Here is an 18,404-nt window from a genome sequence, read left to right on the forward strand (position 1 = left end):
CAGTATGCCTGGTACATCCTTCAAAAGCTGCATGCTAGTGACAGGCAATGCAATACTATATAAAATTTCCAAAGATTGCATGACCGTAGGTTCCTATTTGTTTAGCTGCAAGCCAACATACTTAGACTGAAATATAAAGTCAGTCATGTTCTGAGTCCTGGCTACTTGAAAGACTGCCTCTCTTCTAAAGTGCTACCATCGCAGCTGAAATCAGTTGGGATCCTTTCCCTTGTAGTCCCTTGATTTGAATCCCAAGACATTCTCACCATAAGGAAGTTCGATTTGAAACTTGTTTCCTCCACTGGTCTCCCAGAGACTAAATCTGTTGGGCTGTTACGGCACAGTGTAAAGCATATCTCTTTCCTTAGGCTTTTGCTCAGCTTTAAGATTATGGGGTTATATTTTAATAACAGATCTTCCAGTGTTGACACCGATCACTAGTCACATACAGTGAGAAGGGATTTTTTAGATCTCATCATTGGCTGAACTCTGCTCCCACTGATGGCAATGGTAAAACTGCCAATGACTTTACCGCAAGCAGTTAGACAAACGCTGGGTGCTTTTGAAAATTCCACACTTAAAAAAATATATCAGAAACTGAGTATTTTTGATTTTTATAAATTTATTGCTTTTGCATATGATCTCAGTTTGTCTGTGTGACCACCACAAACGATGGTAAATAGATTTTATCAATGAGTAAAATGAGGCAAATAGAGGTTAAGTGATTTGCTCAATGTCAAAAGCATATCAGTGATAGAGTTGGAACTAAAATGCTGCCTAGTCTTATTATGGTAAGTTGCGTGAAGATTGTTTCAATAGCTAGTTTATAAAATGTTCTCGATTTAAGAATGCCAGGGCCCTGAGGTGAGAACAGTATGTTGTTCCAGCAGAAAGGAATACCATAAGTTACTCAACAGGGACCTCCCCAAACATAAAGCAACACTATTAGTAGACTCTAAAAAGGTCTCATCCAGTTGCCCTAAGAATAGTAGCCATTGATGGCAGGAGATGTAAATTAGAAACAGCTTCAGTGTTCACACAGAAGTGAAGAGGACTTCACCTCTTCTCTCCAGAGGAAACAGACTACACTGGTTGACCAGTGAAAGAAGAATACTGCGTTCAATTTCATCCCTTATAAATTTTTTTTATCATTATTCTTAACTAAATTATGAAATGTCACAGAAAAATGCGATGTCTAATATATCCAAAATTGAAAACAGTATACCTACTCTGGACTGCAATTTAATTTTCTAAGGTCTGAATTCAAATTAGGCACAGGAGCAAGAACTGGAGAAACAGGAAGAATATTCCTTTCTTGTGTAAGGTTTACTGGTCTCAAGCTTTCTGGCTGCTGAGAGTGCTGTAGACTTAATCCTCCTAAGGTGGATGATAACTGGTTCACACCAGGATACTGCTGGAAAAAAAAAAAGCATTGCAAAACAGTTATACTACATGTTTAATGAACATAATCTTAATTCATTACACTATTCTTTCAGATCACCTTTAAGGAACATATAGCAGTAGCTAATAACGCTTTGCTGACAAGAAGAGACTTGTAATCTTAAAAGGGTTACACAAGCGGACAACACTTCGCAGAATCTTAGCATATACTTCTTTGAATAACATTCAGTCTACAGCATAGAAGATAATTTTACAGGAGGTGCATAATCCTCATTTTCAAGACACTCTTATTCAACATTGTCTAAAGAAACCTAGAGGTAAATCAGCTCCGATATTATAAGAAAAGAGGTCACTTTTTTCTTTTGCCAAACCAGAAAAACAGGCTATACATTCTATTTTCTCTCTCCGATCAGGGGTAAACCCCAGACTACATTGTCCATTCCCTTGTTCCTGTAGCATTTAGAAAGATTATTTTAAATAAGTATTTGTAAAAGCTCTCTCAATTTAAAACAAAAACCTAATCGAATATGATTCTTTAAAATTCAAAAATGCTTCAATTTCATTACCCATAACTGCCTGAAGTCAACGAACTGCAGTATTATCACAAAGAAGGTTGTAAAACAGCTTTTAAAAATATCCCTCTGGCTCTAATCTTAGTTTCCAGGTGAACGCCCAATTGTTTTTTATTAATAAACTATGGAGGGGTTAAGACTATGAACCAAGCACAGAAAGGGAAACATTAGATTAAACAGAGCTATGCTTTCCTTTTCCTTTAGAAGAATTTTTGCTTATACTAACTGCATTCCCCAAAGTGAAAAAGTACTGTCTTTTGGGTATACTGTCATCTAGTACTACTGTACACAGATCAATGGGAATTTTGGATTGTATATTGTTACTGGTCCTCCTCTTTACTGAATATTTAACTATAACAAATCTTCAGTTTCTGTTCTCCTTCAAAAACAACAATTTAATAAAAGCTTAAAATATTAAATTTAAAAAGTATTCCCCCCCCCCCCAAAAGTTAACAAGTAATTGCAATGGGCTACTGAAATTTGTTGGTCCTCTCCTCAATAATTCAAGTAGCCATCTCATTCATTATTCTGAAGTTAGTGCTACTACATCAATATTCAGACTTGCTTGATATTTACAGTTCTCACATTTAAAACTACTCATTTTTAAAAGAGACTATAGGGAACTATGTCAAAGGCACATCACTATAAGCTTTATAAAAGGATTGAAAAGAAACATCAAATAATTTCTCAATTAAAAATCTCACTTGAGGATATTGCTGAAACCCAGAATGGTGCCCTGGATTACTGGGCTGCATAGCAGAAGTAGATGGCGTTGCATTCTGGTATCCAGGTTGAAGAGTTGGGTATCCGTAACCAAAGGGCTTAGGCATCCTTGATGTCTGAGGAGTAGGAGCTGGACTACTTGTTGCAGAATTTGTTTCTAGGATAGGGAAAACAAATATTATATACAACAAGAAGCAAAATACAGCAGCTGATCATGAGAATAATGCTTTTGTTAATTATAAAGAAACAATCCAAAAATTTCTCTGCATTGACCAAATGGTTATTGTAAAACAGCAGAAAAAAAGTTTCTCTCACTGTTAGCACCTGGGGCAATACACTGGGGAGCACAGTCTTCTAACTCTCCTCTGCATTTAATTAAATGCATTTGATCTACTAAGCAACTGGAACTTCATAATGTCATTTTATAGTTTCCCCTTTTTAATAGAAAGGTAAGAGTAAATAAATTGCAAAAATATAAAAAATAAAATCCCCTTAATTACATTTTCTTCTCCAAGACTGCTCATGCTCTCATATCTCCCCTGCCCTGCAAACTGCACCAAGACCTATTGATCTGTAGCCTCTCAATCACCGATGATGAGATTTCTAAATTTTACTAAGAGGCTAATTCTGTCTTCAAGGGTGTACATGGGATTTCTGTTGAAGTCAATGTAAGCCCCACACATGTATTCAAGGACAGAATATGGCCTAACTGTTTTAAAAGGCTGAGTTATTTGTAGCACGCAGCTACTATTCAGATAATTTGTTACAAAGTGGTAAGGAGAGGTAGACTGGACAAGAAACAGAAGCACAGCATACTGATTATGGACTGAGATGTCTCAAGAGCTCTCAGAGGGGAAAAAACAGTAGTTTTGAAACTGGCACAACAGCTCAGCAACTTTAACATGTGGAACAATACACCTTAAACTATCATCTACCGCCAGGGTGAATAGAGGCTAGAAGGTCTGCCTGGAGTAGAGGCATGGTAGTGCAAGTCACCTGCAACAACCTCTCTAAGGGGAAAGAGTTGGCCTGTGCAAGCCAGGAAAGTTGACAAGGCCAGAGACTCTGGGGATGGTTGCTGGGAAATTTAAACCTGGCACCCTCATCCCACGCCTAAAAGGTAAATTCTCTCAAGCAGGGGGTGCCCACAGGAAAGAATCAAAGCTGACATGAGTAAAATGCTACTCAACTCTATAGTGCTATATAAATGTTTTGTAATAACAAGACAGCTGAATTTATAATTTAATGGATATCTCATTGCTGATGATTGAAAGGGAGGCATTAAGGATAAACAGGAATCCATGATGAGATTACAGGGAATCTAGAGTAAGAGGAAATGGGTGATGTTTTTTAAAAGGAACAACCTGAAAAACTAGAACTGTATATTATAAAAGTAACTTTGTTTTGTTATACATTAACAACAACAATTCAGAATTAACATGCAGCAAAAAGCTCACCTGGATATCCACCTCCTTCAAGAGCATCATAATTGTTGATAACAGGAGAGGCACTGCTAGTAGTGGAGGAGCTGTCAATAGCTAAAAATAAATACAAAAATAAAACAAAGATTTGCTTTAAGGAATGGCAAACTTCCATGAGAACAGGTCTTCAGAGAACATTGTTTCTTAAACTTCTATTAAGAAACTGTTAGAGAGATACAGGAAAAATATTGTACTAAGAATCCAACAAAGTTATTACTATTGGAAAACACAAAGATCATACCTAAATATAGCCAATTTGGTATTCAGAAAATATGGAAAAAGCAACAAATGGATAAGGACAAAAATAAAATTAAAATTATTTCTTATTTCAAAGAGGTTTGTAGACAACCATTTATAAATTCTTTTTAATCTAAAAGAATTCAGGTAATTTAAAGCATTTCTATTTATACTGCCTCAATGGCAGCATTCAGCACTCTCATATCATGGGCGACTTCCAAAGGGAGTTTTGCCTAAGTTGAGAGTGCTGGATAGAGTATTTTGAAGTAATCTTTTCATTTGAAATTTTCCAACGTCCCTTCTTTCATATGCTGTTGTAATAAAGAGTGGCTTGTTTTATTGTTAAATGCAAAAGCTCTAATACACTCTACTGAATATTGCTTATTAAAGTTCTCTGCCCTACCCGTAACAGAGGAAAATCTGGTGTAGACAAAAGGCATACCTAAACACACTAATAAAATAAGTCAGGTAAAGAGTAATATTTTTAAATTGCGTAGACGACTGATGCATAATTAATTCTTCCTAGTGCCACATACTTATTCTCTATTTAACTGACTATCTGGATTGTAATACGTTAAATAAAAATAAGAAAATGTTTTAAAAGCGTTTGTTACTGCAGTTTCACATACATTTGCCACAAGAATGGGACAGCAGAGTAGAAAGACTTTGTATGCTTGCTCCTTAGAAACAAAAACACAAACGGATAATTTTGGCCTCTGAAATCTGGTATCTGAACTACAAGTCATAAAATGCAACACAAAGAAAATAGTACATGTAAGAGTTCAGACAGAACAAAGCTACATACAATTTTTGTGGATGAGAGACACAGCATGGAAGGCCTTAAGAGATTCCTTCACTGCTGTCTCAAGGTTACCAGCTACTACAACTCATCCTTCCTAGTGAAGCCAAAGTGGGTTTCAGAAAGACATTAATGGAGAGAGCATGCTAGCTTAGCAAACTGGAATGGGGAAAGTGTTCCATGCATAAGAGCAGAGTGAAATGCATGTGAGAGACAACATTACTAGAAAATGGAGACACCACTATTATAATGATTACTTTAGCATTTCAATTATAACTATTTCTATGAAGTTTTTAACTAGGGTGCAAAACAAGGCTTAAACTCAACATTAAAAATCAGTTACTCTTAGGAACAAAGTTTTACTTGCCTCTTTAAAATCTGTTTTAAAGTACAGTGTTAATTAAAAATAAACTTGTGAACTTAGTAAACACCTTCCTTTGTTATAGTCACTCATGAGCTTGAAAAATAACATTTCTTTCCCTACCAAGTTTTCTCTTTTTTCCCCCAATTAGATGAAAAATCCTAGGAGCTGAAGCAAACAAAGTTCTTGTTTATTCAGCAGCACCATAGCTTCTGTAAATTTGGTTAATCAACACTAATTAAAAGCCAAAAGGGGAGATTACTTCCAAGTCCAATAAAATATGGTAGGCACACACACTCTAAGAGGACACTACTACCCAATTATAATCATTTAAGGTAGGTCAAGTTTTGTGAATGTTCTGATGTCACAGGCTAGCTGCAGAAAATATTTCTCATTTATTCAATAGTAAATTAGATTCCATACAATTTATTGTATCAATCCACACTATCAATCAGATATCAAATCAGTTTGCACTAGTCATTCATTAATATGTTACTATGTAATGATCAGACTATATGGCAGAATAAAGCAGACGCTTCAAAGCTTCACTTTAATGAATGCATAGCAAAAACTGACTACTATGCAAAATTTCATGCTAAAATTAAGCATGAAAAATATATATCTCAAGATGTAGCACTCTAATTAGGTAGTACTGGCAAAAAATCAATAGCTATGATGCAGAAATTAATATATATATTTAATGAATACAATGAAGTCAAAGTACATATCTCCAAAGAATAATGTGAAGATCTTTGAGAGATGAATGGCAGCTTGGAAGCACAAATGTTAACTTTTGTTTTTCCAGTGTCATGTTAAAAATGTAATTAAATCTGAATTATTTTTGGTTTCTTCTACAAAAGTTCTCCAGGCCAACTCTAGGAGAAAGATACAGTATGAAAGAGGATTATAGTTGGAGAGAAACATCTCAGGTTTTCTGTGTAACGGTTCTCTAATAAGTCTAATATGATGAAAAGAAGAATATGACTCCTCCTATCCTATAAGAAACGTCTGACTCCATCGCCCTGAAGATCTTTTATGTACTGTCCCTACTCTCTGAAAAATTAATCGGAGTGCCAACATATACTGATAATTCTGAGGAGGTCTACGGATTTTTTCCCCTCATTGCAAGGCATATTTTGTTGATTGCACTACTCCATACTATTATTCTGACATGTTGCATTTTACTGATATGACTATGACTGGGCTCTGATTCAACCTATGACTGGGCTCTGATTCAGCGAGGTACTTACATATTTATTTGACTTCAGTAGGAATCCTCACATGCTTAAATTTAGTCACTTATCTCGCTGAATCAGGATTATAACAGTATTCATTTCTTTGTATACCTTACATATTAGTATCAGAGTTCCCTCCACATTACTGACTCTTCCAGTATCATGTACTAAGTGACTCGAATACCAGTGTACAAGATAACCATCAGTACAATATACACAAAATGTCGTTGATACCATAAACTGTAATGTTGCCATCGGGTTCTGTGGTTTGTTCTGCAATCACTGCAGCTGGAATTTGAGACACTTTTGTAACCAGATTTCTACCACTGTAGTGGTATACTTGTTGCACAAGGAAGTATCTATTTTGTACCTCTGACTCATTAGTTCAATACAGTGAAATCTAAGAAACAGACCTACTATTAAAAGTCCTCTACATGCAATATCTAGTCTAAGCAAAAAAAAGTGACATTTCGTTGCCAAGACTTTAATGGTATTATTCTGCTTGAAGTGATAGAGCAGTAGTTCTCAAACTTTTGTACTGGTGACCCCCTCCACTTAGCAAGCCTCTGAGTGCAACCCTCCCTTATAAAATAAGAACACTTTCTTATATATTTAACACTATTATAAATGCTGGATGCAAGGGTTTGGGTGGAGGCTGACCGCACGTGACCCCATGTAATAAACTCATGACTCCTGAGAGGTCCTTATCCCCAAATTGAGTACCCCTGTGATAGAGGGTCCAATTCTGTTCCCACTGAAGTCAACAAAAGCAGTGAGCCTAGAGTTAAGTAGTGCTATTTGTGAGAGTAAACGTCTAAATTTATCCTCTTAATCTTGACAAAAAATTCACAATGAACATCTAATGACCAATGTAAAAATATTATTGGTTAAAAAACTGATCATGCTAGTAACATAATTATACATATTTTACCACCTTTCTTCAGCACCACTTCTAAGTAGGTAACAAACTAGAGAATCAGATTACATAGAGAACAACTGTTATAAAGAACAATTTAGCAGAAAATATTCCTCAGATTTATAAAATAAGATAGGGATAAACAATTTAAAATTAAGCAGGATAAATATTTCATTTAAGATCATTCACCAACAAACCTGAATTCTAATTTTATTCAATTTTAATTTTCAAAAACTCTGAAGATTAAACAGATTAATTTAATTTCATTCAGAAATAGATTTCTGGCCTCTGCAAAATGCTAACAATTAGTCTTTTTTTTAATACATGGGATTGCAAAACCAATATTTTTCTTTGGAGGAGTGAGGGAAATGTTACTGTAGGTATGCCTTTTTGTTAAGAGAACTCTCAAGGAACACGTCTTGATGTTCAGTTAAATGCTTTCTGAACAAAAAACCTTCAATGAAAGAGCATCCTCCAACTGAACTCAATGGGTAGGATACATGAGCCGGTGTAAGACACAAGCAAACAAATCAGAGACAAGAAATTATTCTCAAAATATCCTTCTAAATCACTGCAGAAAATAAAACTTCTACACAGCATACAACAGCTAAGTAAAACTTTCATGACTAACAGCCTGCTGAACACATTTTTCAAAAGAGGCACTTGCAGGAGCAGTACGTAAAGGCTATGACAACTGGTAAAAGCATAGAAACATGCTTCCAGTGTGGCTCCTGCACATTGTTTCAGAGAAGTAACCATTCTCTATACCCCCAAAGAAGTGAATGTCCTTATGAAATAAGCATAAATTGAGTCTGGAGCCTCTTCAGCTTTTAACAGTAGGACTTCCCAATAATCCTCAAAACCAACAGCACACTTAGTAGTAAACCATACAAGAAGTTGCATATGATTACCAGTAGGATGAATCAATGGTTACATATCTCACTCTCTCAAGAGGGCTCTCTTAAAGGAGATATTTAACACTCTCCTCACCATCAAGGCTGTAGATCTACTTCTCTTTTAGGGTTCATGCAGAGCAAGAAAAATAAATAGTGACCTGAGAAACTATCAGAAAACTTTGAACTAGTTTTGAAACTAAACCATTCTGATAAAAAACAGACACGGATCCTTGCAGTGAAAAGCCTGAAACTCCCAACAATCCTACCCAAACTGCCATAAGTAAAAAACAGTTTTCAAAGTAAGTGACCGCTCTAAATTATTCACAAGGGTTTGGGAGAAATAGTCCATAAAGACAAGCAGGGTTAAGACCCCATAAGAAAAAGGGAGGACAGCTTTGGTCTCACTTTATCTGCCACCCTAAATACTTTCAGGTAAGGGCCTGTGGACAAATACTCTATTACACATAATTAAGGCTCCATTATGAAACTGCACAAAACCAATACTCTGTTATCTCTCTCTCTCTTTTTTTTTTTTTTTTAAAAGGAAATGAAATATCACAACAAAGGTTGAGTGGAGAGGGGCAGAACTTTCTTGAAGTGTGCCAAATTCTGAAGGTCTATCATTTTGCAATAGACGTGGAGATGAGATGGCCTACTTGTGGGCCAACAGAAACATGGCAATCACTTTCTCAGAGATCTATATTTCTCTTTATAAAGACTATCCTCCCAAAAGCCATGCCACGAGGCATTGGTGATATCATACTGCTCACTGGCATATCAGAAAAGGAGAGAGAGGATAATCTTGAGCTTAAGTCACCAGACAGAGTACATCAGGAGTTTTACTATTTTCCTTTCCCTGTCTCCGAAACGAAAACAGACTTGTTTTCCTGATACTGGAGAGTACTAGAGGATGGGTTCCATATACAGTTATTGCCTTAAAAATAATATTTACCACATTACAACATATTTTCCTTTATTACAGTATTTACAATGTTTCCTATACTTAGAAGGAGAAATATCAAAAAATAATTGATAAATTTAACTATCATAGGTGGTAAAATATCTACATATATAGCCATAACAAAGCTAAACCAATCATCCAAAAACTCTACATCCAAATACATTCCATTAGAATATTACAAGTTTGCTGAAAGTTAGCATACTGAAATTAAAACAGCCTTGTAAAGTGCAACCTTTACACTATAAAATACAAAGATGCATGTTACCTCAGAGGAAAAACACATTGTACTGAACAATTGCCAATTACTACACTCCATTTTTAACTACCACATTCATATAAGAGTTGTAAATTTTCCCTTAGCTTGCTAGTTGTCTGAAGACTTGCAACTACTTTTGGGTTTAAATGTTTAATTTTAATAATTCAAGGAGGTGGAAATATGAATACAAAACTTGGGTAGAAAAAAAGCAATATACTGGTGTAAAGCTAAAGCAGACCTGCTTCCTCATCCTCCTCATCCTCTTCCTCATCATCTGAACTTGATGACAAGGGAGCTGGTGCAGAGCTAGCTTGATTATTAATATATCCACCATACTGCATGCCTGTGAAGTGGAAAGCACAAACACAAGAGTCAAACAGACAGGAAAGATGAGAAACAAAAGTCACAAATCATTGCATTGAAAGTGAGAGAAATCAGGCATTCCAGAGAACATCCTAACATGCAAGTGATGAAAGTTTATTAATAGCCTAAGAGAGCTAGATCATCTCTCTAAGTAGTTTAGCAGAAGCAGCTTTTTAGTGAACTAGTTTGGTTCAGCATTAGTAGTGCCTAAGGAAAACTAGTAGAAAGGTATACATATAAGAATGAATATATTATATACGTGCGCGTGCGTGTATATATATATGTAAATATATAAAATTAAACATTTTTCCTCTGGACAAAGAAAGAATATGGTTGCTTGGCAAACTTGCCCTTTTAAAAACGAATCATCCGAATTCTTTAGTATTTTGCAGTTTAGCAAGAAGAGCAATGAAATATATCACTGCCTCACTGTATAAGGGTACACATCTTCCACCCTTCCGTGTTTCCCATCACACTCTTAACTATGCACTTTAAACAAGATATGCCACTTTAATAAGTGTTAGCACTACTGTGCCGGTCGACTTGGTCAAGATTGTCAAAAATGAGGGCCTAAAAGCTAGGCTCATAAGGCCATACTAGGCACCTAAATACATGGCCTGATTTTCAAAAGCACTGAGCACCCAGGAACATCACCACAGAACATTCTACAAACTGTAACAATTTAGTACAATAGACACTATACACAAATATAAACAATACACAAGGCACTAGATACATATATTGTGTAAAGATGTGATGTAAAGCGATGTTAAGTACTGATCAGTTGACACTTAGTGTGTGCAGAACTACTGACTTGACAAACTACTCAAGTACTCAAAATCCTGAACATCTGTTGATTTTATAGATGCAACTTACCATAGTTTTCTTCTTGGCAGCCCAATGGACTACGATGCTTTAAAAAAATTAACTCAGATACTTCCAAAGTTTTGAAGAGTTCTGTGTTGTTTTTTTTAATAGAAGTCCTGAATTTATACTAGACTAGTATACCATATATTAGACATGACAATATATTTAACATTCTATTATTACCATAAAATTGTTGTAGATAAATCATATACACCTTGGCATTCATGTATACATACAATGATGTGTATATGTAACAACATTCAATTACTAACTCAAACTGTTTTAACAGTTATACAGTGAGCCATATTAACATGTATTTTATTAAAATACAAAATCTAGCCATCACATCATTCTGCTTTAAAAAGAAAGGCTCAAATGAACAAATCAGGAGTATTTAAATTATACTTAATAAAACTCAGTGGGGACAATTTGAAGAGCAGCTACCGAGCCAATGGAAGAGGGAAATAAGAAACCAAAGAGAACACCAGAACATTTTCCAGCCATACCAGAAGAAAGACAGGAGGCTATGGATATGGTTTAATTAGGCCGCAATTTTATTCACTTAAAATATTTTCAAGTACCTGGCAAAAAGTAGTACAATGCAGGCATTTCCCTAATCATTTCCACCTAATGTCCAACCTGCTTCCAGCCATCCTGCTGCTGGACCCCCACCATTCTCCCCTCATATGAGATAAAATGGGGCTATGAAAGGAGGGAGGGCCACTCCCTGCTGTATCAGCTTTAAGGGGGAACAGGAAAAAAAAAAAAAAAGGGTGGTCAGCTCCACACTGTAGCAGACTTAGGAGCCCCTTCATGCTTCCCTTCAAATCCTTTTCCAATCCATTTGATCCAATAACCATATCCCTTACATAATGAGTACACATATGCTTGGCTACCTCCTCCCACCCTGTCCCTGACAGGCTCCTAGATATTGAATGATTCCTCCTTTAATATTAGCGAAACAGGTGTACTCAATTTTCCCTGAATAATTCAGGTGCCACTAAGATATGTCCCAATGAGAAATTATCAAACTCCCTTGGTTACATATGAATTTAGCCACTTCCCAATTCACATACCTACCCATTATACTGACCCAAGGAGGATTCATGGCCCCCTTCTATATCCTATGTTGCAACATATGAGACCAAATAATTGTCAATCCAGGGAAAAACTCCTGGATCTGCACCACATTACCCTTAACTCTGAGCATCAATTCAACTCCCTTACACCTTCACAAATAGTTTTCAACGAAGAGAACAATAACTGCAATCAGTTTCTGCTCCTTGGCGGCCAAAGAGTGTATAAGGGGCATCAACTGTTCCCATAGCATGCTCTATCATCCACATTAGCTCAGAACTACCACCCTACCTAGACACAGATGTGAACTGCCAGATGATCTGAAAGCCCACTTGTGCATCCAGTATACACTATTGTACCTACAGATCCACACTACTGTTTGTTTGGTCCATTTGCATGATTCTGAAATTGAAAACAGTAAAATTAGTTCAGATTCTCTACCTTGGGTCTCACATATGTTCCATAAGCATTTGAATGTCATTGCTCTGGAATGAGTGGGGACCAAATTATGCACCAGTCATGTGAACTCTAAAAGCCCTTTTCTGAAAACTAACAAGTTGGTATGTTGCGAGGGGCCTTCCATCACCAAGAATAAAGAGGGGCCCCTCTCCAATCGGTCACTTCTCTATTTAACTCCTTAATGGGCAAATTCTGGCCTCACTCCCCTCCTGTAGTATGATGGACTCACCTCATCCCCATATGGTTTTCAATATCCTCAGGGTCAAGTTAACTGATTGTACCTCCCAGTGTAAATTCCTCCACTTCAAAGCCCATTTCAAAAGTATCCCTCGCTGACCCAAGTGCTAGCTCACTCATTCTAAAAGTTCCAAAAAACTACAAGGAATGCAGTGTTGAACAAGGCTGACTCCTGTCTACTTCTGCATATTTGGGTGAGAACTTGCACTAAATCCCCAAGCTTCTGAACAGCGATTGGACCACAGCAATCCTCTCTGGGTCCCATGTCTTGAGGCTACGCTACTAAAAAGCTCCAAACTAAGAACCCACTACACGGATCTGGGTAACCCCTTATTCTACTGGCAAATGTAAGGCATGAGAAGGGACCAGAGATGCCAGCCCACAGGTTGCCAGACACAATGTACTGAAGTTTCTGATCTTCCAGAATAAGGCATATCATTGCCAAGCCCTCCCCCTCTTCTGAAATTGCACAAAATTGTTAAACTCTTGCCATCAGCCCTAAACGGCTGTAGTGCTACCAATCTCTGTACTACTCCATCATACGCCAAGATTTCAGAATGCTATTGGTATCCATTCTGGCTCCTTGTTGGGTCAAGATGCCAGGTCCTGAAATTCATCCACCTGAAATCATGACAATGCATCGGCTATTTCATTATTGATCCTGGGAACAGGTCTGGCAGAAAACTATATGTCAAGATTTAAAGACTGTAGTACAAAAGCTCTTTCCAACTTCAGAGCCTTAGGTAATCAGAAGGACTGGCGATTGAGAATATGCATCATTGCATGCTGTCACTCCAAAAATGCACTTTTGTTTGCAAAATCTGTTCCCCAAACACTTTATAGCTACCAAAATGGGAAAGAATTCCAGGAACGTTATATTCTTTACTACATATTTCTGTATCCAATCTGAGGGCCCTTCTGGGCACACCACCCACCTCAATAGAATTCCTCCAAACTTATTCCTCCTGATGCATCTGAATGAATCTATAATTCTTATTCTTCTTCTTCTTCAACATTTAGTGGAACAGTTAGCTGTACTGATTATTCACTATTTGGTCCATTCATGTGCAACTGTAAGGGCTTGACAGCCTGAGAGTCCAACATCGGAACAGACTTGATGAACTGATGTAACAGGGGGTCTGCCTCTGGGCCACCGACACACCCCAGTCAGTGGAATTTTATCCCAGATGTTATAAGCCATTCGAGAACAGTAGTCACGGGAATGTCTTGTGGCGTTCTTGTGACAAGTCCAAAAAGTGTAAGACAGTCTGAGGACAACAGCCCCAGTAATCTGTAGACTGGAGCGACCGTAAACATCTGTATTACAATTTAAGTTATTCCACTTTATGCCCAATATATAATGTTGGCATTTTGTGTGGAAAGCCTCCAGCTTTGCCCAGTCTGAGCCACACAGTGCCCTGTTTCGCAACCTGTCATAAACAGATGGTTACGGGTTAATGTCTCTTATCTGTAAAGGGTTAAGAAGCTCAGTAAACCTGGCTGACACCTGACTGGAGGACCAATAGGGGGACAAGATACTTTCAAATCTTGGTGGAGGGAAGTCTTTGTTTGTGCTTTTTTCTTTTTTTTGTTCGTTGTTCGCTCCTGGGGCTAAGAGGGACCAGTTGTACACCCAGGCTTTCCCAATCTTTCTGAATCAGTCTTTCATGTTTCAAAATTGTAAGTTATAGCCAGGCAAGGCAGATTAGTCTTATGTTTGTTTTCTTAACTTGTAAATGTGTCTTTTTGCTGGAAGGATTTTTACATCTGTTTGCTGTAACTTCGATCTAAGGCGAAAGGGTGGGGGGCCCTCTGGTCTATATGATCTGAAGTACCCTGTAAAAGCATTTCCATCCTGATTCTACCGAGATAATTTTTTAGCTTTTCTTTCTTTAATTAAAAGTTTTCTTTTTAGAGACACATGAGTTGATTTTCCTTTGTTCAAAATCCAAGGGATTGAGGTCATGAACTCACAGGGATTGGTGGAGGGAAGAAGAGGGGATGTGTTAATTCCTCGCTTGTTTTAAGATCCAAGTGAGTTTGGATTGGTGTGAAGCCCTCTCAAGGCAACCAGGGAGAAGAAAGTCTGGGGGGAAAAAGGAGGGGGATGGTTAATTTCTCCTTGTTTTAAGACCCAAGGGGTTTGGGTCGTGAGTTCCCAGGGAAGGTTTTGGGGAACAGGGAAAGAGTGTGCCAGACACTAACTTCTGGCTGGTGGCAGCATACCAGATTTAAGCTAGTAATTAAGCTTAAAAGTGTTCATGCAGGTCCCCACTTTTTGTACCCTAAAGTTCAAAGTGGGGGAAAAAACCTTGACACAACCACATAACAGCATCGAAAGGATACAGCTCAAATAGATCTTAAACTGGATTGTCATGCTGAGCTGATGTTGAGTCCATACTCATTGTAAATGCCCCATGGCAGATGCTGTGATACCCATCTGATGGAGAATCTCCATGTGAGAGTTGGAACGAACTGGTGAGTATAGACCCCAAATAGCAAAAGCTGGGGCCTGTTTCAACAGTTTCATTATTCAAAGAAATTGGAGTCATAGTGGACTTGGTCCTAGTTTTTACAGCTTTGTCTTTGACCACAAAACATGGAGGCCAACCTTAGCCAACTCCTCCTCCACTTGCTGGAGTGCCTCACAAAACCTGTCGGGGCTCTCTACTAGAAGAACGTCGTCATTGGCATAGTCAAGCTCTGGGAGTGAGAGATCACCAGTCTTAATGCCTATGGACCTGATAGAATACTGTATTACAAAATCCACTGCCCGACAAATGAAAGAGTGCAGGGGCCAAGACACAGCCCTGCCTGACACCAGATACTGATTTAAAAGGTGCCAACATCCAATTCCCCAAATATACATGGGCAGTGGTTCTATTATGCAGCTTGCTAATCAAGTCCAGCAGAGCGTTTTGGAAACCTACCTCCTTTAAGGCCTTTAATAGTGTGACTTGGTCAACTGAATCAAATGAAGCCTTAAGACTGACATACGCTACACATAGGGGCCTCTTGAACTCATCATGTATCTCCGATAACAAGCAGAGGACCAAAATGATGTCTAATTGAACCTGTCCCCTGTAAAGCCTGAGCATTGGGGGCAAAGCGTCTGATGTAGCAGGGGCTCCAAATGCGCCAGCAGAACATGCACAAACACCTTCCCTGGCATGGACAACAAGGTGATTGGGCTGTAGCTCTGACACTCACTGTGTGGTCTCTTGCCCTTATGAAATGAGATCACAATACCGTGCTTCCAGGCAGTTGGCAAGGTTCCAGTTCTCCACACCAGAAGTGATTCCGCTACAGAGTCATTAGCACATTTTAGCAGCTCTCGGAGAATGCCATCAGTGTTGGCTGAGTGTCCGTTTTCAGTTAACGGATGGCACACTTCATCCAACGTTGGTGCATCAGTACAAGTATCTGGATCTGAAACCACAGTGGCTGCCAAAACATCTAGCTCTGAACAAGCGGCAGCTGGAGAGTGATCAGGGCACAATGATAATGTTCCACCCAGTGAGAAAGGATGTCATCCAAATTACTTGGATGGCCTAGGCTGTTGTTCAAGATGCCTTTCATTGTAACTACCTCTAGACCACTGAGGCTGCAGATCACACGGAATGCCAGTTCATCTGCTAAGCCAAATTCATCATCATCTGCCACTTGGTTATATATAATATGCCTCAAGATCCCAGAGTGCCAGGGTGTCGAACTTTCACTTCACCTGAGTACAAGTGTGCTTATCACCACACTGATGGAATGTGGCCTTCAATGTAACTCTCCGGAAGGCCTCCTTTGATAACCATGGTCAGTATGCTAGGTGCCTAATAGCCAATCGTCTGCTGGGCAGATTGGAGGAGGATGGAAGTGAACAGAGACCAGGCAACCTCAACGTCATCTGGCAAGTCAGCTAGAGCCGGGAATCTATTTCTGACGTTGATATAAAACCTGTTGGCTAAACCTGACCCACAGAGAAGTGCAGCAATGTCAAACTTTTTCCTCATTGCAGAGGGCTTACTCGCTTGTCAGAGCATCAAAGCCATGCAGTCAACCACTGGGTGGTGATCTGTTCTCGCAGAACAATCTGCACCACGATATACTCTACAGAAGTTGAAGAGACACCTGTCACGTGTGATGATGTGGTCCAGCTCCTTCTGATTGATGCCATTGTGAGAGATCCATGACATCTGGTGTATGCATTGCCGCTTGAACCATGACCCAAGAATCAAAAGATTCTGAGAAGCGCAGAAGGTGAGAAAGCAGCTTATAGTTGAGTGTACCTGAACTGTAATGGCCAATGACCTGTTCAAGCCCAATTCGCAGGTAGCCAGTACCTGCATTTAGGTTGCCCGAAATCACGAAATTGTCAGGTGGAGGGACGGTGTGTACTAGAAATTCCAATTGATCATAGAAAAGGACTTTGACTGAATCAGCAGATTTCTCCGTCAGCGCATAGACTACTATGATAGCGAGGTGACCGTGCCAATGTTTAAGATGTGCAATAAGTAGCAGAGAAGACCCAGGCATCCAGGTTATAAAGAAGGACTTGGCTTTGCCTCGAAGTAGTAATGCTACCCCTTGTAAATGGTTGAGGCTGCTGGAATACAGAAGTAATGAATCTTCCACCTTGTGGCATCCGCGATCTATCAGCCTTGCTTTCGTTAGGCCTGAGATTGGTATGTCAAGACGGTCCACATGAGACAGTGACCTGATAACCACACCTGTGAAGCGTTGTAACATTCCAGGTTGTAATTTTGATGGGTTGGTGAGAACCAGCTATGACTGAATACATTGTCATGGTATACTGCTGACGTGCCTGCAGACATCAGAGGACATGCATTCCCAGGCGGTCTTTGGCATTAGCCTTTCACATCTGCACTGAGAGAAGACGGCACCGGCAGGTCATCTACAGCAGAGAGTAAAGCAGGGGCTTTACCGTGGTGCTGAGTACCAAGTTATTCACGTTGATCAAAAGTAAGAGCGAATGATCTATAACTGTGCCTCTATAATCCGTTCCTCCCTTCAAAAAGACACTCCATTAAAATGATTCAGAAACTGTTCCCAAGTCCCCAAATCCTCCTTCACCTCTTCATTAAGCTTATACAATGGTTGGGCTTTGATATTCCCAATGGCAGCTGACAGTCTGGTGCAAAATGCCCCAAATGACCCTGTGGCCACCGCTCAGCATACAAAGTTAAGGTGCCCAATAACAGATTGCAGCTTCCTTAGCACTATAGCCTTGATAATCAATCCCAAACATATCTAGATTCCCACAGGATACACTGGAGGAACACCAGTCTGTTTATCTATCCCGCTCCTAAATAGGTCAGCTTAGCAGAGGGCCCTTGTTTTTTCATCAGCCAGAGGTATCCCCAATCTAACAAGGACTCACCACATACACTGGTCTACAATTTTTGAGAAGTCGTCTGCTTCAGAGATAAAATGTGGTATTTATTATGTATTTTGATGTGCTGAATTCAAATATGACAAAACAACTGATTGGCTACTGTTTCTAAGATATTTAAGTTTTTACATTTTATGTCTATGTATATTGTGTAGATAG

General features: G+C 38.7%; 1 protein-coding gene across 4 annotated transcripts in view; it reads right to left on the bottom strand.

Moving 5' to 3' along the window:
• The window catches only part of SEC24B (SEC24 homolog B, COPII coat complex component), a 96,216-nt gene that overhangs the window by 41,966 nt on the left and 35,846 nt on the right, over positions 1 to 18,404 (bottom strand). Inside the window, exons 4-7 of one of the 4 annotated variants that reach the window (XM_075066205.1) lie at positions 10,077 to 10,181; positions 4,154 to 4,234; positions 2,678 to 2,853; positions 1,230 to 1,411 (exon numbers count right to left, since the gene is read on the bottom strand). In XM_075066205.1, coding sequence (XP_074922306.1) covers positions 1,230 to 1,411; positions 2,678 to 2,853; positions 4,154 to 4,234; positions 10,077 to 10,181 — 544 coding nt within the window. Of the gene's footprint in view, positions 1 to 1,229; positions 1,415 to 2,677; positions 2,854 to 4,153; positions 4,235 to 10,076; positions 10,182 to 18,404 lie in introns of all 4 variants that reach the window. The other 3 variants (XM_075066208.1, XM_075066207.1, XM_075066206.1) reach the window with 3 other exon arrangements.

This window comes from Chelonoidis abingdonii, chromosome 5, assembly GCF_003597395.2.
Source record: "Chelonoidis abingdonii isolate Lonesome George chromosome 5, CheloAbing_2.0, whole genome shotgun sequence".
NCBI classification, from domain to species: Eukaryota; Metazoa; Chordata; order Testudines; family Testudinidae; genus Chelonoidis; species Chelonoidis abingdonii.